General features: G+C 47.3%; 1 protein-coding gene across 1 annotated transcript in view; it reads left to right on the top strand.

The window, feature by feature from the left end:
- PLXNA4 (plexin A4) overlaps positions 1-23,814 on the top strand; it is a 508,367-nt gene that overhangs the window by 393,404 nt on the left and 91,149 nt on the right. Inside the window, exon 10 of the mRNA XM_066551057.1 lies at positions 15,723-15,923. Within this exon, the coding sequence (XP_066407154.1) occupies positions 15,723-15,923 (201 nt within the window). The remainder of the gene's footprint in view (positions 1-15,722; positions 15,924-23,814) is intronic.

Raw genomic sequence — 23,814 nt, 5'->3', positions numbered from 1 at the left:
AGAGCTGCAAATGCTGCCTGGCTGGTGTTGTAAGCAAGGAGCCCTTGCAAGCAAGGAGAATACAAATAGGAAGCCACTTAATTCCTTCCTGGTGCCACATGTAGTGTCTGTGACATTGCCATTCCCTCCCACCCCTTCTGTAAATGCTGGTGGAGCTGTCACATTTGTGCTGGTTGAGATGTCCTGCATCAGATGTCCTGACCTGCTCTGGCACTGGGAAAAGCCATAAATACTGATGAGTTCTCCATCTAGCAGGATTCAGGATTTTCTGTAGAACTACTGCAAAATGTGCTGAGGAGCTGGAGGGTTTGATGCCCTGAGCTTGGTGGTGGAGAGGTGAGGAAAGGCAGCCCAGGGTTATTCCAAAATTTGGGTTATTCCAAAGCCTTGTCACACTTTGGCCAGTCCTGCTGGCCACAGGTTTCTGTCCCATCCACTCCAGGCACTGTGGGAACCTCATTTTCTGGCTGAGTGGAATGTTCTGGGTCACTTTGTCTCAGTTTCCCACTGTGCAATGTCACAAACGCCACCACCACCACCCCTGCTCTCCTCTGCTGTGTTTCAAGCACAGGACTCACCCTCCCAGCTCTCCTCCCCTCCAGTCCCCTGCCCAAAGTGAGATGCCCACAAACCTCAGTGGATCTCCTGATCCACCAGAAAGGAAATCATGAGAGTTATCCCAGTTTCTTAGGGAAGGGAAAGGGGATGGCACAGCCACTGTTCTTTGCTTTGTCCTCTCCAAGGTGTTTTTCTGCAGAACTTGGGAGAGGGAGGAATTCATCAAACTCTGCCTGGTTTTTAGCTTCATCACCTCTCTTCCAGTTCTGTTTCTGAAAGATGTCCTCTTCAGGAGGCAGCTCCATTCTGGGGGGCTTTGTCAGCAGAGTTTGCTTTTCCTCTCTTCTTCCCCCTTTAACAGAGAGTTCCCTGCTAAGCTTTGTGTATTCCCTTTCTGATCTTGTAAAAGTGAGATTTTCATGGCAGCAGGAAGAGGCACAGACCTGACTTTGGAAAGCCACAACTGATCTACAAGGCAATGACAGCATCATGGATGTTTCACTGTGTATGGGAGCTGCAGCATTTTTTTGCCTTCTCTGGGCACAAATGGGATCTCATTCCCCTGGGATACAACATTTGGAATAATCTGCTAAACTCAGGAGCTGGTTTTGCTGTCTGCTCCACAGAGGAAGCAATGGAATGACAAAATCTGCAAGGATAAAGGCCTGGCAACTCCCAGAACTTTCAGAGCTTGCTGTGTGCCTGGCAGTGTGAGAAATACCCTTCAGCTTCAGGCTCCTTCTCATTCCCTCTGTGTGTTTGTGGCTCTCAAGGGCTGGGGAAGGATGGCATCACCAATGCCCTCTGACAAACAGATTTGCAATCACTCTGTGGCCAGAAAGGTTGGATTTTTTGTTTTTTCTTCTTTTTTGTCAAATGGCACTTTGAAGGAATGTCTATCTCCCACGCTTCTCCTCAGTGATCTCACTGAAACTTCCACTGCCTACTTTTCACTGTCACCTGCAATTCTATCACTTTCTGTCCTGTGCACTTGAGTAGGTTCTCTGAACAACAGAAACCATTCAGAACCCTGAAGAAGCCCAGCCTGGCTCCTCATTGCCAGCCCAGACTGTGACAGTGTTCGCAGGGGTCCGAGGATGAGGGAAGAGATGAGGATCTGACTCCATGTTTCAGAAGGCTGATTTATTATTTTAGGATATATATTATATTTAAACTATACTAAAAGAATAGAAGAAAGGATTTCATCAGAAGGCTGGCTAAGAATAGAAAAAGAAAGAATGATAACAAAGGCTTGTGTCTTGGCTCTCTGTCCGAGCCAGCTGACTGTGATTGGCCATTAATTAGAAACAACCCCATGAGCCCAATCCCAGATGCACCTGCTGCATTCCACAGCAGCAGATAACCATTGGTTACATTTTGTTCCTGAGGCCTCTCAGCTTCTCAGGAGGAAAAATCCTAAGGAAAGGATTTTTCATAAAAGATGTCTGTGACACCCAGACCTTCCCCTGGTTCCTGGTGAAGCAACATGACTCACATGTTTGACAGGACCCAGGTCTGTTCCCATCTTCAGCAGAGCTCAAAGTCACCCTCACTATAATTGTGGCTCCATTTTCACTGGCCTCTCACATCCATTCTCCTTTCAATCCTTTCCTCTACCAGCATTTGGAGCCCTGGAGGATGAGGAGAGGGAAGGGTTTGCCACCACCCAGGCATGAGTACCTGCTAAGTAAATCTTACTGGGAAGCATGGGGTGGTTGTACCATCCCATCTGCTGTCTCTCCATGAGTTTGCTGAGCAGATTACCTCAGGCATCTTCCCAAAACAAATATTGGTGTTACTCTGTCACATGCACCTATGCCAGAAACTCCTTCCCTCTGGAGCCATCCCTGCTGGCACACCAAGACTTCTCCCTCCCCATCACTGTGGCCTTCAGCTTCTCTTGCTATGCCCACCCTCAGGTGATTTTTTACTCCCTCTGTTTTCCTGTACAACATCTTGCTATCCTGTGGGAAGAGGCTGCCCACTCTCCAGATGGTCTGGGTTGCAAATGGGCTCATTTGGGCTGGCACCCCTCAGCCCTGGGCCAGTCTGGAGTGCTCTCAAAAGAAGGTTGTGCCCTTGTGTCCTCCTGATTCCATCATTTCCTTAGGATGCCTCACAAATTTCTGGGCTCAGCCTTTCATCTAGGCCTCATTTATGTTCTCTGAGAGGATCTTGGGGTTTTTGTATTTCCTTGTAGTATGAGCTGCTGGTTGGTGCAGGATGCTGGATGGATGTGAGACTGATCCAGAGGGGCAGCAGAAAGGCTTTGGCAGTGACCCACATTGTCCAGAAAATGCTGTAACCTGCCACCCAAGGGCAGCCTTTGAATTGTCTTGTGGATAGCTGGGATCAGCCAGCCCCAGGCTGGGAATGGCAAAACAACCAGAGATGGAGAAAGGACAGAAAATGTCTGTTCCCTCACCATCAGCTCTGAGATATGACTTTCTTACTTGTCAGGTGAATCAGTTCTGTCTGTAACAGATCTGGATCAGCCACTCTGGGAGCTTTGGGAAAGCCCAGGTTTGCTCCAGTGAAGAGCTCCAGCTTAGTCATAAAGCAGGAGTATTTATGATTATGGCACTGACCTTAATCACAGAGGGTTCATGATGTCCCCAGATGATTTGTAGAAGAAATACTTCACCTTGGCGTGTAATTTCCCTTTACAGCAGGGTTTTGAAAGCCTGGCCCACTCACTTGAAATATACTGGGTGACTTCTTGCTTTAGAAAGGGGAGCTGATATTATTGTTACTGAGGCAGGAAGGGAAAGCAGGAAGGAAAAAAGGACATTTTAATACTGGAGTGGATTGTTGTTGCTGCTGTTGTTGTTTTTCCCAAAGAGCAGATGGCAAAAGTAGAGAGAATTAGTCTCAGAGATAAGTGGGAGGGGACTTCTTGGGGTTTTTCTTTGTCATCCTGTCTCTGCTTTTGACATCTGCTGCTGACCAGAGCTGAAGTCAGAGTGCAGGCTCAGAGTCTGAGCACAAACTATTGCAGATTCCCACTCTGAAATCAACCCTTACCTGACACAATCCCCAAGCAAGAGACCTCAGCCACTTCCTTCTGTAAATGGGCAAGACAGTCAACAAGAACTGGGGGGAAACTGAGGCAAGAGGGGTAAACCAATGGATTTGAGGATATCCAGTGTGCCAGGGGCTGTAGAAACCACACCTGTCTCCTGACGTCAATTACCCAATGCTGATTGCATCATCTGTCTTGTCTCCATTCAGATCTGCTCTGATCCAGGGAGACTTTTTCATGTCAATGTTTCTGTACAAGGAAGGGATGCTGGGATAGCCTGCTTGAGTTGATGGGATAAAGGAATAAATCTTTTATTTGTGCCTTTTTCTCTGAGATGAACATTATCTTGTTCCGGGCCTTGCAAGGATTTTAGCTTTGTGTAGGGAAAAAAAGAAGGGGAAAAATGGCACAAGCCAAAAGCAAACCTAGATAACAAATCTGTTATTCACCAGGTTTAACAGATACATAATAATTTAATTACCTTGAAGGAGGTTTTCATCTTTCCCTGCTCAGCTGACATGTGCGTGTGTTTTTCTTTCTCCCCCAAACAAGCCTTTCATTAAAAAGAATTTTCATCTGCTGCCTAAAAAGGGGAGAGAAGAAAAGATCCCTCACTGAGGTGTTTTATGTGGAGTTGTACGTGCTAATGACAGCAAAGCCCATATAAAAGGAACAACTGCTTCAAATATTCATTTGTCAGGAGTGATGGGGAGCCCTGTGAGCTGCGTGCTGGAGAGCAGCTGCTGAGGAGCAGAGCATGGCTTTTGCTCCTGCCTTGGGCCAAACCAAGAGCTGTCCTGGTGGCCTCCATCACCACTGCACTGATTTGGCTCTGCCTGGCTGCTGGTCCTTCTTGGGAAGGTGTTTGTTGGGAAATGGAGTGGAAGAAAGGGGGGGAAAAAGCAGGTGGAGGGTGATGATACCTGAACTGACTGGCAATTAAGAGGCATTTGGATAATGTTGTTAGTAACAGGCTCTAAATTTTTGTTAGTTCTGAAGTGGTCAGGAAGTTGGGCAGGATGGTGGTTGTAGGCCCCTTTGAACTGAAAATACAATATTTTATTCTTTTCTGCTCTATTAGGGAAAATTATTCTATTCTATTCCATTCCATTCCTGTCCCATCCCATCCCAATTTATTTGTTTAATGTCCATGTCTCCTCATTGTGGACTTTGCAATAAACTCAGCAGTGCCTCCCCCATCCTGCTGCTCCGTCTCAGACTCAGAGGGGACTTTGACCCAAGGTCTCCAAAACCCAGATGTGTTTCCAGGCCCTCCAAATGTCCTGTTCTGTCCTCTTTGTCAGGTGCAGAAGGAAGTCATAGCACCCACCTGCTCCCAAAATGCACCCCAGTGAACTGGGTGGCTGCACTGGGGAGGGGACAGAGGACCTGCTGGGCCATTGGGGGAGCATGGCCAAGTCCTTGCTCTCTTGCATCAAAAACCCTTCTGGTGATGCATCTTCAGCTGTTGCTGTGGCAACTGCTCGGTTTTCATCCCTCTCCTCTTTCCAGCTTCACTTAACCCATCTAGAGAGGCGACTGCTGGAAGCCTCAGCACGGGGAGAGGAGAAAACCCATCCCTGCTCAAATTAATGCACCTCTCCTTTCTCAGGGGCTGCAGTGACAGCTCCAGCCAGGCCAATCCCAGAGCTCCAAACCCTTTTCTGGCTTGTCAATTATCCCTTCACTTATCCTGGCACCTGTCTGTCATTAAGGGGAGGGTGTGAGGTGGAGTTTCTATGGCAACTGCAGGCAGCTTGCTGGGCAAGGCAGGGGTGATGCCTTGTGCAGGCTGAGCTAGGACAGAGGGTGGGCAGAGTTCCAGAATAAAGCAGGGATTTATGAAAAGGATCTCCTCCATGGATGCACCTTGGGCAGCACCAGAGCCCAGCCAGGGCTGCACCCAAGATGAACCAAAATGGCCCCAAAATGCACCAGCGCTCCCGGGGTCTCTCCCTGGGATCAGTTCTGCTCCATTTGCATCTTGCAGTTCATTTTCCCATCCCAGCTTTAGCCCCTGCAGTCCCACCCTGCTTGTTTTTCTCTCTCCAGCCCACGGGGTTTGTGCTCTTGGGCTGAGATTTGGGTCATTTGTCCTTGGTGCCCAGCTGGAGCAGGAATTGTTTTGTCTCCCTGCTCTGTGCACAGAGCTCACCATCCCATAATATGGAGCTCAGACCCACACACTAAAGCAGCACAGAATGTGAAAAATATATGAAAAATAATATAAAAGGCATATAAAATATGCCTTTTTTTATACCTTTTATATGCCTCAGGTATATTATTTTATACCTGAGGCATCAGGGGCACTGGCAGCCACCCCATGCAGGTAGGATCTGCACACATTTCGTGGCACCTGCAGCACAGGGGGTTGGTGTTTAGCATCTGTTTCACTCCTAGAAGGGTTTCCAAGCACGTGTGATAGAGCTTGGTCTGCTCTGCATCATCTCCAGGGAAGGCAGGGGTAATCCAGGAGGAGGCTGCAGCTGGTGGTTTGAATCCAGCTGTGCCGTGGGTCTCCCGGTGGTTTGGCATTTCAGGCTGTGGCATTTCAGCCCCCATCCATCATTACAGCACTTTCCCAGAAAAGGAGATGTGTCCTGTAGTGGGTACATCCTCTTCAGAGGGGGTGCTTCACATAATGATGAGAGGAAATTAAACACAGAAAATGGAGGCTGGGCAAAAAGCTCCCCTTTGTTCAGGGAGCCTTGTTAGAGCATGAAAATGCTGCTCACAGCCAGTGTCAGAGCCACAGGTTTGATTTCAGCAGATGAGAGTTGTGTTTCTGACTCTGAGTTGGCTTGGACACGTTCACCTTTCCATGCCCCTGGTTCCCTCACACCTTCTGATTTGGGTAAGCACTTCCAGTTAATGGGTGCTTGTACCATCCTTAGTTCCTGGAGCTGTGATCTCACAGTGGGGGCTGCTCATGAGAAGCCTTTGAACACGTACAAAGAAATTAGATAATTTGCTGTTGTTTGCCAGTCACAATGACTTGCACTGAGGTGAAGAAGAAGGAAAGTGTGAAGAGGCTTCTTCTGTTATTTTTGGGTATCTTTTGCCATCTCTGAGCCTTTCTGCCCTGCAGTCATCCAGCTGGCAGGGGAAAAGGCTGGTAACTCGTTCCATTTCTGCAGTAACTTTCAGCAGAGTTTGAGATGCATTCATTCTTAGAATCATAGACTGGTTTGGGTTGGAAAGGACCTTAAAGATCATCAAGTTCCAGCCCCCTGCCATGGGCAGGGACATCTCCCTCTATCCCAGGTTGCTCCAAGCCCCATCCAGCCTTGCCTTGGACACTTTCAGGGATCCAGGGGCAGCCACAGCTGCTCTGGGCACCCTGTGCCAGGGCCTCCCCACAGACAGAAAAAATAATTTCTTCTTAATATATATCTCATCTGTCTAATATCTAATCTATTTCTCATCATTATGGCGGTGAATCTTCAGGAAATCTGCCCTGATGCACAACAGCTCCATCCTTTCTCCTCTCGTTGAGATGTCCAACCAAACCACCACAGGATCTGAGAAATGATGGAAAGGATTTTTCTGAGAGCAGTACATCCTACCTTAATGCACATCTTGTTTTCTTAGAGCTCAGCCTCACCTTGTGAGTGACTAATCAAGGACCTGCTCGTGTGATTTCGAGGAGCGGTTCAGGGTTGGAATGAGAGATACAAGAAACATCTGACACTCAGCACTGCATCCCTGCTGTTTTTCATAACAGTTGGGCTGCTCATCTTTGTCATGCAGGATCATCTATCCCACAGGACAGAGTGATCTCAGAATGCAGCAGGCTAATGTTCATCTGTCCCTGCCAACACAGCATCCTTGACAAAACACCAGGAAGCGCTTATGTTGTTTTGAAAGCCCAGCTCAGTGCAGTGCTATTGTAATGCCTCAAGTGGCTACAGGGTTTTCTGGCTCTCTGGATATCTGTCAGGACTGCTGGGATCCCTGTGGCACCCTGCAGACTGAGGGAGGAAGGACAATTCCCCATTCAGACAGTCCATGGTGATGTCTTGGCTTGGAAGAATTTGCTTTTCTCCATTGTAGCATCAGCCGCATTCACTGCTTTGGGGGCTGGCCAAGGAGAAACATTCTCAGGATGTTGAGGCTGCAGATAAGAGGTGAGGCTGGAATGTGTGTCCTGCCTCTCTTGGGGCACCTCCAGGAGCCCAGGCCCTCCTTCCCTGCCTACTCTTTGAGCACAAGTCCATTTGCTTTGGCTTGGGTGTTATCTCATGCTGCCGTGGGTCTCAGGGAGGGAGAGGATGATAAGAGCTGTGATATCATGGTCCTGACCTTCCCATTGTGGAAGACAAGCTGTGATGATTCCCTGGGCTTCTGTCCTGGTTTCTAAAGGAAGTGACCTCTGTGCAACCTCCAGCCCATCTGTTCCTCTGTCTTCTCCATCCACTGCCAAACTCACTGACCATTCTGGGCCTCGTTGGGCCAAAGACTGGAGCCCCCAAAGTTCCAGAAAGTCTGGAGTTCTCAGGTTCCTACTGGCTGTAAAAATGCACAGCTTTAGAGGAGAAATTGGCTTTCAGTCCTCTTAGGAAGAAAGCGCTACTGCTTGGGCTCAATCCTTGTTAGACCCCGGAAGTCCCCATGGGAGAGTGTTGTCATGGGAATGCCTCCCACTTCTGAGGAATTCTTAGTTGGATAATGTCCCTTATGTGTGCCAAACCCATTTCTTGGCACTGGTTAATAATGAACTTCATTGAGGAGTGACAGGTCAATGCCATTATCGTGGAATCAGAGTGATTTGGGTTGGAAGGGACCTTAAACATCATCCAATTCCAACCCCTCTGCCGTGGGCAGGAACATGCACGGAAGTTCTTGTGAACTTCTGGTAGAACTCCTTATAGAAGGACAGAAGGCTGGCTGGGAAGGGTGCAGAAATATATAGGCATAATTAGGGAAGGAATTAATTACTGTTTTATGAGCTGCCTGTGCTCTGCTCCGTGCCTTCCACTGCTTTGCATGATCCAGTTTTCCTGTGTGAGTTGTTTGGAAGAACTCCCTTACTTAACCAGGGTTTTCCTTTAACAAAAGGCAGATTGCCCAAGTAAATACATGGTTTTCTTGTCTCTTGCACACACACCACCTTCCTCAATGCACATATTCATATTATTTATTATTTCCAAGCTCAGGAAGCATCAGGACTGAGGCTAGTCACATGTCCCCAATAGCCTCTTTCCAGCAAGCAGATGGACGTCGTGACAAAACCATTGACTATTTTTGTCACTGGTCCACTCCCCTAATCCGGTGACCAGAAGGCTCCTGCTCTCTGGATCATTACTTCTCCTTCTGAGAGTGTGTCAAAGCAGCAAAGGGCTGAAAGAAAGCTGATGTTGTGTCTCTATTTAAAAAGGATAAATGTGGCGCTTGGATAATTATGGCAGCCTGACCTTGATCCTCGTGAAATAATGGACCAGCTAAGAAAGACTCTATTAATAAAGAATTAAAGGAGGGTAAAATCATTAATGTTCATCAGCAGTGATGTGTGGACTGACTTCAGAGGCAGAACAGTCCTGGGTTAGGATCAAGCTCTCAACAGACCTGGGTCATTTCCCAGCACTGCCTGCCTGGCCTTGGGGGAATCACTTTGCTCCCAATCACCAGGAGTGGGCAGTGAGCCATGGCAGGGGAGGTTGCTTATCTTCATTTAGATCCTGCTTGTGAGCAGCCACTCTCTGGTGATCAGCATCACTCATCACTCCCCAGCCTCCACAGTACCAGGCCAGGGACCCAGCGCAGCTGAGATGATGATCTCCTGTCCATCAGTGAGGAGGTCTGCTAGAGGTTTCCCTGAGAAATTTTGGATGTCCCATCCCTGGGAGTGTTCAAGGCCAGGTTGAAACCACCTGGGATAGTGGAAGGTGTCCCTGCCCATGGCAGGGGGTGGAACTGGATGATCTTTAATATCCTTTCCAGCCCAGCCCATTTTATGACCTGCTGGTCTCCCTCCAGCTGTGGTATCTGTGCCCTGATCTGTGCAAGTTGCCACTGACATGTGTGGCAGTCACATTTTCTGAAAAATCGCTTTGCCCAGGATTTTCTCCTGGAAAGCTGAGAAGCCTCAGAGAAAAAGGAGAACAATATTATCTGATTTGCTTCTCCTGTGTTTTGCTGCTTTGGAATGTGGTTGGAGATTGTTTATCCACAGGTGATTGTTTCATTGGTTTCATGTGAGTTGTTTTCATTCATTGGCCAATCAGGGCAAAGCTGTGTCAGGACTCTGGAAGGAGTCACAAGTTTTCATTATTATCTTTTAAGCCTTCTGTAAGTATCCTTTCTGTATTCTTTAGTATAGTTTAGTATTCTTTAATCTAATACAGTATCATAAAATAATAAATGAGCCTCTGAGAACATGGAATCAGATTCATCATTCCTTCCTGCCACGGGGCACCCCGCAAATACATTAGACATGTGCAGCTGCCAGAGGGCACAGAGCTAAAACAGAACCAAATCTTTCCCTACCCTGGTCACCAGCCTCCAGGCCAACCCCCTTTTGCCAGGCACCAGAACCCCTTGCAATGCCTGACAAAAGAGAGCTGGAATTTGCTCCTGAGTGCATGGAAGACTCTTGACTAGAAAGGAGCCGCCAGAAGTGACAGAGATGCAGGGACTCAATTATTCCTTTGTTGTCTCTGCAGATGTTTACACTTCCCATAAATCCTGTTGCTTTCTCCTCATCAGCTGCCTTTAAGGTTCGGAGCGTTTTCCTCATGTATTATTACTTTTCCTGTGCCAATAAATAAGCACACCATCAATCAAGCTAACAACACTGTAAACTTAGGAAATGCAGATAAAATATATGGTGCATTAAAAAATTCTTTGACCGGGTGAGCTTTTTTTCAGAGCTTGTATGATTGCTGCTGGTGCCGATGTAAATTTGGGAGAAGTATATCCAGAAATTTATGGAGCTTGGATTCCTGCCTACAAGGCATTGACCTGATTCCACTTTATAACATAATAACATTCCCCAGCACTGTTTGTGTAAATTTTAAATATAATTTTTACGACGCTAAGAATTAGTGGTATAATAATGTAAACACAGTGTGGACTGTAACTCACCCCTTCTCTTCCTGCACTGGGGATGGAGAACTCCTTGCTGCTTCCTTCTCCAGAATATCCAGGATCTGGGAAGCTGTGCAGGAGTTTAAAAGGCACCAGCTTGGTAGCCCTGGGTTTGCAGCAGTACGGGGTGGTGACCCCATGTGACTGTGCAGAGGTGTGAGAGACAACTTCAGGAAACAAATTCCAGGCAGTCCCTGCTGCCTCTCATTTGTAAACTTGCTTTTTTCCTGTGTTTTATCCAGGTGAAATCTGATTTCTGCAAGGTCAGTGAAAGGTCAGGGGGTTTTTGCCTCTCTTTTGCCTGTTTTCCCTCTCCTTTTTCTCATTCCTTGTCTGCCTTTTCTTTCTCTTTCCTTGGTCTATTTTTGTTTTGAATCTAGGTTTTTTTGGTTTGTTTTTTTTTTTTTTTTAATCTAGTTTAATTTACAGGGCATCCAGATGCTGTGGTCTAGATATCTTTATAAAAACCCAATCCCTGCCTCTCAACTCTTACCCTCTTGACTTGATTACAGCAGAGTGGGCGGGTGACAAAGCCAGAGGGAACACAGAGAAAACAGAACATTGCAGCTCGGCAGAGCAGATGAACAAAAGATGTATTTATTTACGTAATAACTGAGTAAATAACATTCTGAGTTTCATTTCTTATGGGGTCCCAAAGGGCCTGAGTGAGTCAATCTTGGTCACCGCTTAGATTCACAGTGTGGTCATTTATTTTTTCAGGCAAGATGCCTTAGATAAGGTACAAAGATGTTTGCTGGATGAGAGATATTGAAAAGAAAGTCTTAAAAAAACCCTGTGAAGTTAAAGAAATGGATTTTAATGGCAGAAGAAAAGAGGAACTGGATGCTTTGAGTAATGATGGAGTTAGTGCTGGAATTAAGTAATGAAGGAGCAGTGAAGGAATTAATGGTCTGTTCCTGAATGGAGGTGACTCCTACTCTTCTTGGAGAGGAAGGGTAAAAACCCATTGCCAAGGGTTGAGTAATGAAATAAAGAAAATTTATATCTGGGCAGTGGTGCCCCCAGTGCCCTCAGCATTCGGCGAGCTTTATTTTCCTTCCATAGAAAGTGGAGATCCAGCCAATGCTGCCAGGGATGCTGAGGGAGGAGTACAAAGGAAAAGCTGGAAATGTTCCCTCCCCTGGATGCTCTGGCTGACAAGAGATGCACAAGTGGGGATGGGTGAACCCCAGTAAAAGGTGGGGGCTGTTGGTAGGTGGGGGGGTTCGTTGTATTAAACCTCCATGGATGTGTTCCCTGTTCCCATGTGGAATGCCTGCCACCCAAGGCAGATAAAACTCCTTCTCTGCTGGGAACTGGAAAACACTTTGATGATCCTTTGGATCATAATCCTGGCCAAAAACACTAACAGAGAGTGAAACTGTGAAAATAAGTTGGGAGAAAACCTGTGCAGTATCACAAGGTTGCGAGACATCCTGACATGCCTTTTCCTAGAAGAGAAACTTGGGGTATTTTGTAGTCTCCAGCTTATAGTGGGAAAGAGCACAGTGAAACCTCCATAAAACCATAACTCTGGATGTATGAAACACCATAAAGAAACCAAACTAGTTCAGGGCTAAGACCACACAGCCTCAGAGAAGCCTCCTCACCCTCTTTAGCAGCGTCCTCTCAATGGCTCTCACTGGAGACCAGATTGAGCTCAGCTCTGATGAAGGCCATAACACACATGTGAGAGAAAAGGTCCTCATATTTCTGAGACTTTATTATTCCTGCTAGCTACAACAAAAACACATTTGCAGGCACTCTATGAGGAGTTATAAATAAAGAAAATTAAACTACCATCGACCCAATGAGTACAGCTCATTTCGTGCAGTGGTTTCACTGCAAAAGCTCTCTGACTTGGTAATTGGCAAAATTTTGGTGATGTGAGGTGTGCATCGCTGCTGATACCAGTAATTGGCAAGGGTGGAGGATATTATTTTAAATGGACTGACTCATTTGAAAGCATTCAAGAACTAGAATGAAGCCACACACACAAAATGAATCAACAATGATTCTCTGGATTGCCAGCTCCCCTTAGAGTCAGGCAAAAGACTTAATTTATTATATATCAAAGGCAAAAGGGGATGGGATTGTGCCCATCCTTGGTGCAGTTGTTGGCAGTCTATAATTTTATTTCCCTACATCCTGTGGAAATTGTATTTTTCCAACTAGGTGATGTCCATAGCAAAGGAGAAGGGTGAAGAGAAAGTGTCTCCACTGCAAAATGTCCAAAATAACTCTTTTTTACAAAGCCTTCTGCTTGGGTCTACTCTGGTCAGCTTGATGTTTTACCCTCAAAAATACACATCTGGCCTGTTTTACTCCCAAAAATACAAACCACCCAAAGCTTGACAGAGGCTGCAAAATGAGTTCTGTGTTTGAATCTGAACCCAGAGCCTGGTCCAAGCTCTGAGGTTTTATGCAGTACATCACCCAATGAAATTGCCTTTTCCCCTCCCCATTTCAATTAGAAAGAACATTAGGTCAATCAGATAAAGCCACATTGGGAGGATTTCCTCTTTATGGCGCTTGCCTCTTCAATTATCTATAATGAACTTCCTCACAGCACTGCAAAGCTTTTTATATGCAAACGAACCCTGTTTTGGGGCTGCCTCAATCACGGCTCGTTAATGAACTTGAAACAAGTGTTATCGGAAAGGTTACAGCACCAGTGGTGGAGGGGGACAGGATAAAGCCACACAAGAAAGAACAGGCTGGAGGGCTGGGATTGGCCTGCAGGTAGCAGAGTGGACTATCTCCATCCTCCATGCCACAGCCCCCACCAGAGGCTTTTCTCTGTGACACACATCAAGTGAAATGCCCGCTCCTGGGAAACGGCTGCTCTGCGGCTGATAGGGCTTCCCCACCCTCCTGCCCCACTGATTCCCTCTGCCAGGGCATCTCTCTCTCAACTCCTGGAAAAAAAGAAAAAACAAATCAAACAAGGAGAGGCTACTGCCAATGTCTTTCCTTGTGCCGGGAGAAAGAGAGGGAGCTGAGGCAGAGGCCCCAGGATTTGTTGTGCAGGGGAAGGGGATGGGGAAGGGTCAGGGGTGTTGGAGACATAAGGTCCCAAATGGTGTTTGCATCTGCTGGTGTGATCAGTAATGAAAACTCTTCAACATAGCCTGGATCGCCTCCTTCTTCTGCCCTCTGGGGTTTTTATTGGTCTTAAATCAGCCAGAATTATAGATTATGCCTCACTTTTTTGTGCTGAGTAGCTGCAGGGAGCCATAATGGTGGTGTGCCATGGTATGGTAGAACCATTGGACCCAAGCTTGGGAAGACTTTTCAGATGGTTAAACCTTGCTCTTTTATCAAGAAAAATGCTTCAGTGACACTTTACCCATTGTGTCTCAGCACTAGGAGCTCCCTGGAGAGGTTCCATCACAGAACAGAATAGCAGCAAGGACAGGGAGGGCTGGAACAGGGAGCATCTCCTCAGTCCTGCAGCCCCAAGAGTGCAGAGGGTGGCAGTGATAAAACTCATCCCTTCATTGCAGTACCCCATGGGTTTTCCACCTCCAACCCTTCCTCCCTCCAGCCAGGTTAATGGGATGGCCTATGAAGCCTTGGCAGCACACATCAAGCCAGGCCTTGTGCCAGATTATCTCAGGCAAAGAGCCACTGGATCCAAGGTGGTTCAGCTCCACCCAGCTCCAGGGGCTGTCCTGGTTCTGGTGCCGGCCCAGTTTAAGCCCCTCAGTGGCTCTCAGTCACTTCCACCATGAGCATCACCCTGTAAATGCAGATGAAAAATCATCTCTCAGGCTCCTCAGTCTGGCAGCCCCTTAGGACAGATCCTCAGATCCTCTTTGGGCCTGGGGAAGGTTCTGGACTTCATTGCAGGGATGTCTTGGGTGATTACTGGATTTTCTTCCTGCCTCTGGCCAGGGATGAGCTCACATCCTCCACATGGTGAGTGTTGGCGCTGGTAATTCTGTCCCTGGTTGGTGTAAGTACAGATGTTGCACATCTGATCCATTTCTTTATCTCCCTCAGCTACTTGCATCATTAAGATGCTCCCACCATCTGCTCTAACAAGACTCCAGGCTCTCCATGAGCCATAAATTCCACTTTTTTACCCTTCAGTCCCTTTCCCTACTTTTCTGCCCTGAATCAGTAATTTTCCTCCTGCCCTTCCCCTGTCTCTGCTGGAACCAGCTGGACCTGGGTTTAACTTTGGGCAGGACAGGCAAAGGCTGCAGAATTTCCTAAAGAGCTGATATCACCCCAGAATCCATGAAAGGGACATCTTGCAGCTGTTGACTGGGCTATGAAGAAGCAGAGCATGGCCACTCTGACTAATTAAGCTGTGCTAATTAATGAAATTTTAAATGCAGCCACCTGCTAGGCTGCTTTGGGTGCCCAGGGTTCACCTTGTGTGAGGGACCCATGAAGAAGCACCACATTAGCAAGATCCACTTGGCATTTCTCCTTTTGTGAGCCAGTGGAAAGCTTTTCCAAGGGGTCTCCATGCTTTTTATGACCATTGTTTCTTGGCAGCTGGGTCTAAATCTCTGTAATGAATATTTTCTCATCTCCTGAGCCAAAATAAATTCTCTTTTTAACAACCCTGACTCTGTAGGTTCCAACAGGTCTTGCTGGAGCTGTGCCTTTTGTACAGTGGTGTGCTGGCCGTTGGGAACTGAGGAATTGTGCTCAGATTTTTGCTTTATTCACTTTTATCATGGCATTGTGACTGGGTTAGGTCTGTGGAGAGAACATGATTGCTTTTCCATTACCTGAATAAACAGAGCAGGTGTGAGAAAGCACCAGAGGTGGCTTCCCTGGGTCCCGGAGGCTGAAACAAGCCAGGGAGATAGGAAAGGATGGTGTGCAGGAAAGGAGGAAGGAAAGCAATCTTTGCTCACCTCTTTATCTGAGCCTTCCCAGGAATGCTCCTTGAATAGCTCAGTAATAAACCAAGGCCCAGGGAGCTGCCAAAGCTTTGTACCCAGGCAAACTGAGAAGGCTGGGAAGCACCACAGGACTCTTCCTGAGGCTGGGAAACCCGTGTGCTGACTTGGTTTGGTGTCTGCTCTCTCCCCAGGACTGTCCCCAGCTGCTGCAGGCTGGGAAGATCCTGGTGCCCGTGGAGGTGATCAAACCCATCACTCTGAAGGCCAAGAACCTGCCCCAGCCCCAGTCAGGCCAGCGGGGCTACGAGTGCATCCTGAACATCCAGGGCAGCGAGCAGAGGGTGCCAGCCCTGAGGTTCAACAGCTCCAGCGTGCAGTGCCAGAACACCTCGGTGAGCTGCAGGCGACACACGTGCCCACAGCACTGTCCCCAGGGGAGATGGGGTCCTCTCACAGCCCTTCTCACCTCATTCAGGCTGCTGGAGTTGTTAATCAGGAGGAAAGAAGGCTCAAGGGAGAGTTTATTGCTCTCTAGAACCACCTGGAGGTTGTGGTGAGGTGGGGGTTTGGCTTTTCTCCCAAGCAGCTGGTGATAGGACAAGGGGAAATGGCCTCAAAATGCCAGGGGAGGTTGAGGTTGGATATTAAGAAAAATTTCTTCGCTGGAAGAGTGGTTAAATGTTGAAATAGGATGAAGACAGTGGTGGAGTCACCATTCCTGGGAGAGGTTCAGAGGAGGTTCAGGTTGGGTATTAAGAAAAAATTATTCACTTGAAGAATGGTTAAACATTAAAAGAGAATGAAGGCAGTGGCGGAGTCACCATCCCTGGGAGAGTTCAAATGAGGTGCACACTTCACAATTTGGTCTAGTGGGTGCAGGTTCAGTCAAAGATTGGATTTGATGATCTTGGAGGCCTTATACAGCTTTCATGACTCTGTGGTTCCAAACACAGCAGGAAAAGGTTGGCTGGTAGCTTGAGATGCCCTTTTTTCTCCTTGGGCTGGCTGGTGCCACCACTCAGTTGTTGCTTCTCCCCCTGGATCCCATCCTCAGCTGTGACCCACAGGCAGCAATATCAGCTTAACCTGCTCTTATTCCCACACAAAGGGCTTCCAGTGGGACAGGTGTTGCTGTCAAGGTGAGAGTGAAGGTTATTTTGGGGGAGTTCGATGATAAAACCCCATAAACAGTCTGACAAGTGCCAGCATGTAATGGGTCAGGAAAAAGGTGAGAACACAAAATCCCAGAATGGGTTGAGTTGAAAGGGACCTTGAAGATCATCCAGTTGAACCTTAAAGATCATCCAGTTCCAACCCCCTGCGTGGGCAGGGACACCTTACACTGCACCAGGTTGCACCAAATGCCATCAAAGGATGGATGGGATTAGGCTGAGTCAAACCTTCCTCCAGCCCTCACATTGCCCCCCATGTCTGTCTGTCTGTGCCCACCTCCAGTTCCCCACCTGAAGGGCAGGACCTGTGACTCTCCTTGCAAGGAACCTGTGTGAGGCATGACAGTGCTGTCACCACAGCAGTGTCACTTTTGGGGACAAACCCAGTCAGCACCCAGTACAATGGAGGCCTCTGCTTCTCCAGAGGTTTATCCATGTCTCCAGGATATGCATTGAGTCATCTCCGTTGCTGCTGCTGTGAGATGATTTATTAGTCAAAGAGCTAATTACAGGCTTTAGCCACTCCACGCTGGGCAGTGCTTGTCACAACATATTCTGCTGCATTAAGCAGGGCTGAGGACTGCAGGCACTTCACACATTTTACATCTGTTGCAAACAAGCAACTTCCCAACCGATGCTGCTCTTTTATTTGTTCCTTTGTCTCCCTCCCTCCCATCTCTCCCTGATTTCCATTACTGGTTAATGACCTGTGAGCATTCAGGTTTCAGGTTAGAAATGGACAGACTGGGAGGTTCAGGAGGGATGCACATTTTCTTTGGAGTGTTATTTTTAAAATGGTGGAAGCTAAGGGGGAATTGCATGGTGGTGGGCAGAGATTATATCTGTCCAAAGAGTCTTAGCAGGCAAGGCAGACCTTTAATGACCCTTTAGAGTCAGGAATTCTCTGGCACATGTAGGCATTCCAATGAATTATCCCATTTAAGGATTATTTAAGCATAGTTGGGCTGAGCAGGAAAGTAGCCCCAGCCAGCCTCAGCATCCCACTTTGCAGAACCCAATAAAAGAGTGGTTTTGACAGGTAATGGGGATTATTCCCACACTACCTGCATGCTCCAAGAAATTGCCAGTGCCTGGGAATGGAGAAGTGGGGTTTGATGAGTCCCCAGATGGATTTGTTCATAGGATGCCTGAGTGCTGTGACTGCACCATTTTGGCTTTAATGTCTGTTTTCCTAAGGCTCTGCCAGAGCTGCAGAGGGTGGCAGGGCTGAGCCTCAGGCTGGTGCCAAGGCACTCCATGACCTCACTGCTGGTGCTGTCTGCAGGATGCTTGTCCTGTGTTTTTGGTGGCCCAGGTGGATTTAATTCTTCTCCAGGGACAGAGGCTCATTTGGGAATAAAACCAACTCTTTTCTATCCTGTTTCTGCCTATTTTCTCCCTCTGTCTTCCCCTTTCCCTCTGCCTTTCTTTCCTCCTTTTTCCCTCTTTTTGCTTCTTTTGTCTTTCCTTTCCACCCCTTTTCTTTCCCTTCCTTTTGAAGGAGCTTTGACTCTCTGATTTGAGGTCTTTCTTCTTTTCTTTCTTTCTTTTTTTTTTCCCTGAAAAATGTTATTTCATTGTTGCTTGGAACTTGCCAGACACTGAGAGAAAGAGATGTGGAAGGGAGAGACAGACAAAAGAAAGCAGCAGTCAGAGAGATACAAAAAGGTAGCAGAGAATCCCTGGCTGGTGGAGCAGGTGGCAGAGGACACAGACAATGGGGAAGGAGTGCTGGAGATCTGTCTCCATCATGATTATTTCCTTCCCTGCCAGAATTAGCATTCAGGCCGGAGCCACTGCAGCACAATGAGCCTCTGCTCCGGGGGTCACCTGGCTTTGGAAAGAGCTGTCTGAGCCTGTTTGCAAATCCAACCAACCCCCTCTGACAGAGCTTTTTACTCAGCAGAGTTGCTGGAGGAGGCACTGAATGTAGCACCTGCATTGCAGGCTTGGAGAAGGTCCAGGGGAGGGTGGGAGGATGTGCTGTGATGGTGTGTCCCTGAAGGGATGCTGTCCTGCCAGCAGATCCCTCTGTTGGTGCTGCATGCTAGACTAAGCAATCAGCCCTGCCTTCTTTTCCAAGATCTGCCCTCTCCCATCTCACACGAGGCACCCAGGAGCTCAAATTTGCCTCTCACAGAAAAACATCTGCAAAACTCAGGATTTTTTCTACTTTCGCATGGGATAGAATCAGGGAAAGAGCCTTAACTTTTGCTCTGCATCTCCTGATCCCTCAGGATTTACACCAGGGGTCAGAGCCAGCTTAAGCACCTTTTCAAAGTGGCTCCAAGTTCAGTGAAAGATGCTCTCAGGACACCCAGGTGTGAGCAGCCTGTCTGTCAGTAATGCCACATCCAGCACTGATGATCCCTGGGTGCTCAGCCCAGTCAGGAGCCAGATCTGCCTCTCTGCCTGTCTTTCCCAGAGATATTTCATTTGATAACAGCAATAAGTCTCTGCAGGCAGCACCATTCGGGACAATTATTGTTCTTGTCAAGTGGTTTGAGACTCTCAGCTCTGGGCTTTGTCCTCTGTCACACCACCCAAGGCACACAATTATCACTCAGAGGGACCCTTCCTTCCATCCCTTATTGCACTGGTGATAGCTCTGCCAACAGCCTGGACGTGGAGGGATGGGAGGGGATGAAAAGCAGGGGAGCTAAGGAGACACAGAAATAAGGAAGTAAAAATGTCAGCAGGAAGGGCTGAAATTGCTGGATGTATCAGGGCAGAGTGCAGTCTTCCCAGTGGGAAGCAATGGGAGCCCCAGCACTTGCAATCAGCCCAAAATGATCAAGGAAGAGGGAATGGGGAGGGCTGACCCACCTGAGCATGCCATGATCAGTGCCATTACCTGCTCCACTGGCTGATCCCTCATCCTTGCTTGGTTCCTGCCCACCCCTGGCCTTGGCACACCCTGGTTGCCACCAGCAAAACCCCTGCTGGTGATTTTGTCCTGAATCCTTCTCAGCTCTGCCTGCTGTGAGACCCGAGGAGGTGCAGCTGGAAGTGCTGTGTGGCTCAGGGACAGGAGAGCAGGTCAGCTCTATTTGTCACATCATTGCACTTCAGCAAGAGATCTCGGCAGCATTTGACTCCGTGGTGTGGCTCACAGTGAAGGGAGTGATAAAAAAACATAAAAAGTTCCAATAAAAAGCAGAGCTGAGAAAAAAAAATGAGGAGCTATTCACAGAAATCATGGGAAAACACAGTTGTGGGTGGCCAAAAGACAAGCACAGGGCTGTGAGTTGCAGAATCAGGGGATGGTTTGGGTTGGAAGGGATCTTGAAAATCATCTAGCTCCAAACCTCCCACTGGGAATGTCACCCTCATGCATCCACTTCTCTAATTATTATTTATCTATATTTAAATGAAAGACAAAGCCCAATAATCACGTGGACCCTGTTTGTGGGTGATACCCAGATATAAAAATTCAGTCCCAGCTCTGGGAAGCAAAGGTGCAAGGAAACAGAATGACAGTGAGCAGGAAGTTTTCTGCCTTTGTATGGCTGGAAAATTGATGCAAGGAAAGATTAAATGGTTTCCATAGGATCATGCAAGGGGTTGATGGCAGAGCCAGGTACAGGAATCAATCCCTGGATTTGAGCTCTAATCACAAAAGTCGTGTCAGAGAAAACAGACCAACACTAAAATTCTGCTAAAATTCTGCAGAAGTTTTCCCACTATTGGACATGTTTGAGGCACAAGGAGGGATATACCATGAAACCAGTCTGGATTTATCATCCTGAGTGTGCTCAAGGCAAATTACCAAAGGACAGGATGCTGCAAGTGGTCAGGCATGGATATGGATTTGCACAAACTGCAGGAGTATCTGATGCTACTGGAGCGTTTAAAAGGCAAAAATAAGGATACTTGTGAGCTCTAAACATTGCTCCTGTGAAGTGCAACAGCTCCTTCTAGTAGATTTTTGGCATTTCCTGAAGAGAGCCAGTTTGTGTTCCGGGCAGCACAGCCTTTCCTTCTCAGTCAGCTCCCCAGATTGCCCATGATTTCCTGCTTTGATGAGATTATTGTGATTAGATTCCAGACTGGGCAGACTTAGGGGTCAGATTTGCATCCTCTGGGATGCTTTTCCTGTGTTGGAGGCAGTTGTTCCAGGGAAGGTGGAGGGACAAGCCCTGATGGTATGAGCACTGCTCAGGAGCGTCCGGGAAGCTCCGCTCTCCTGGAGATCGATGCTCCAGCCCTTTTTTCTCCCCTGAAACACATTTCCATCTTATTGTCATGGCTGAGCAAGTCCTTTTCAAAGACTCCTGTTGAGTTCAGTGGGCTTTGAAGAGGGGTCACAATGAGTGAGCAGCTCCTGTGGTCTGAGGAGGACGGAGCATTTCCTCGTGGCTCCTTTGCAAATTGCTCTGTTCCACTGCCCTGCAGCCCACACAGCATTGGATGGGGTCAGGCAGGGCCAGTGTGAGCATCCTCATCCCAGCTGGCTTCATCCTCACAGCTCTTCCATGGGATTCATCCCCTCACACCCCTTTCCAGCTCTGGATCGAGACTGCTAGGTTAAAAAGTCTAATTTGTCTAAAAGTCACCTCCAAGGACAGATAAAAGGAAAAGGACTTCTTGGAGTCACTTGTTTCTTTAAGCAAGCCTGTAGTATTTGTTTTTTGTTAATTTTTTTTTCTTTTTTTAAACAAAACAACCCCCCTTTTCTGTTACCAGTGACAGCTGAGATCTACTTTTCTGAGCTTTTATTAGGGGAAATCTTTTCTCTGTTAGTGACATGTGGTAAATAGCTTTTTTCTTTATTAATATTATTTTACTCTTGTTATTCATTGTGGAATTTCCAGCAGGCGCTGAGTGTTTATTAAGGAAACGTGCTTGGCTGGGGGATTGGCTCTGCTGGTGGATGGGTTCTTGTGTTGTGTCAGTGGAAGCCCATTCTCATGAGGTCCCTGGAAGACTTGCTTACACTCTCCAAGTGCCTTGGCAGCTCACTTCTGAGCTGCAAAGCACATACAATACTGAACATTGCTGGAAACAGAAAATATGTACTGACACCCAGACACTTACTGAAACTTGTTTTAAAAATACATATCTATGCTTACACTAGGAAAAAAAAAGCCATAACTTGCTGAAATCAATGATCTCCAGTTTTTAATACCAATATTTGTCTTATTTTTTTAGAGATGAATATAGAATTTTTCAAAACTAGATTACTTCTTACGAAGAAAAGTGAAGTTCTTGCTAAAGCGAAACAGCGAAGGTGGTGTCAAAATTACAAAACATTTCCTGGTGATTCCTTTGCAAATTGCCAGTGTGAGCATCCTCATCCCAGCTGGCTTCATCCTCAGAGCTCTTCCATGGGATTTATCCCTTCACACCCCTTTCTAGGGGGATGGATTGAGCCTGCTGGGTTAAAAAGTCTAATATGTGTTTGCCCCTGGTGCTGCAGACAGACAAGATCTAAAATCCCAGCTGAGCTCCTGCTGCTGGGATCTTCCATGGGAAGAAAGGCTCCAGAGATTCCAGCTGCCTGTCCCTTGGCACCCTGCCTACGCTCTGCTTCCAGCTCAATCCCAAAACACACACGAGGCTCTGGTGAGGCCCTTTCTAAGACTCATTTTCTGACTTCAGGATGACCAGTTATTCTGAATATATCCCATTTTCCATTCCCAATCAGCGTTTTCAAAGTGCTGTGCAAAGCAGGTGTTCCTGAGTGGCAGAAGTTTGATTATTCACCACTCTTCAGGCACTTCCCATTCCTGTCCCCCATCCTTGCATCCAGTGGTGTGGGTCCAGACAGCTCTGCATCATCTTGGATCTTGCTGGCAGTGCCACCCAAAATTGTCCAAAAAATGCAAATCCTGAATGAGACTGTCTACTGCAAAGGACCTGGCTCACCTGGCCTGCTCTTTACCTCCATGGAAACCACAAATACCCATCAATTCCCTACAAGTGGATCATAATCACAGCGTTTTGCAGATTAATGGCTAATTGTGTTTAGTCTGTGCAAAGAGGAATTACTGTGCAAGCAGCTCCCACTCTGCTGTAATGGACAGAAATCACCAGTTACCATTTACTCCCCAATTATACAGCAATTAATGGATCCAGGAAAATCTACCTGCAAAGCTCAGAGCTTTGGCATCTCTGTGGATAATCACAACAGGAGTTTAAGGGATGGGGAACTCCTTAGTGACTTTTTTGGCCCAGCCAAACCAGCTTGCTGAGTTATATCTAACCTTGTAGTGGGGAGAATATTTTCCTTTCAAAGTGGGACTTTGTCCTGCTGTGGATCCCAGTGCAGTGTGAGATCCCTGCTCTTAAAATTCTGCAGAAGTTTCCCCACTATTGGAAATGTTTGAGGTACAAGGAGGGATATACCATGAAACCAGTCTGGATTTATCATCCTGAGTGTGCTCAAGGCAAATTACGAAAGGGCAGGATGCTGCAAGTGGTCAGGCATGGGTATGGATTTGCACAAACTGCAGGAGTATCTGATGCTACTGGAGAGGGTAAATCCTATTGTGCACTGTGCTCAGCAATAGTAGCAGGCACAAAATGTGTCTCCCCTTCTTTCTTGCTCCCTTCTGTCCTTTCATCAACCATCTCCTCTCCCACCATCAGGCTTTGGCCTTTTGGTGAGGTGTTGGGTGGGAGCTGCTGATGGAGCTGGGCAGTGGGGTGAACCCTGGGTGAACTGGCTTGAGATAAATCAAAATTTAGGTGGAAAAAAGCTCTCAGCACCACGTGGAGAGGGCCTCCAGAGAGCAGCTTCCATTTCCTTCCTTGGGGTCACCTCTGTGTGCTTTGACTGCCCCTGACAAGTGTTTAATTCTGTCCAACTCTCTCAGAAGTTTTTTGCAGCTTTTTAAGACATATTTGCTGGAAACTGGATACTCCTTGTTCCAGCTGAAGCTTTTCTGGATCCAAGTAGGGAAAAGTGATTGCCTCCTGGGGTTTACACATGTAATGAGCTCTATCTGCTCCATCCCCAAAGGAGAATTGTTTGGGTTTTGGCAGCAATATGGCATTGTTGATTTACAGTCTGTTCATGATCTCCAGCAGTCCCCAGACCCTCTCCTGCAGCACTGCCCAGCCACTCCAATTTCAGAGCAGTTTGCATCAACTCCTCCTACTGAAAAAA

This window comes from Molothrus aeneus, chromosome 5 (genome assembly GCF_037042795.1).
Source record: "Molothrus aeneus isolate 106 chromosome 5, BPBGC_Maene_1.0, whole genome shotgun sequence".
Lineage (NCBI taxonomy): Eukaryota > Metazoa > Chordata > Aves > Passeriformes > Icteridae > Molothrus > Molothrus aeneus.
This window is presented reverse-complemented; position numbering and strand designations above follow the sequence as displayed.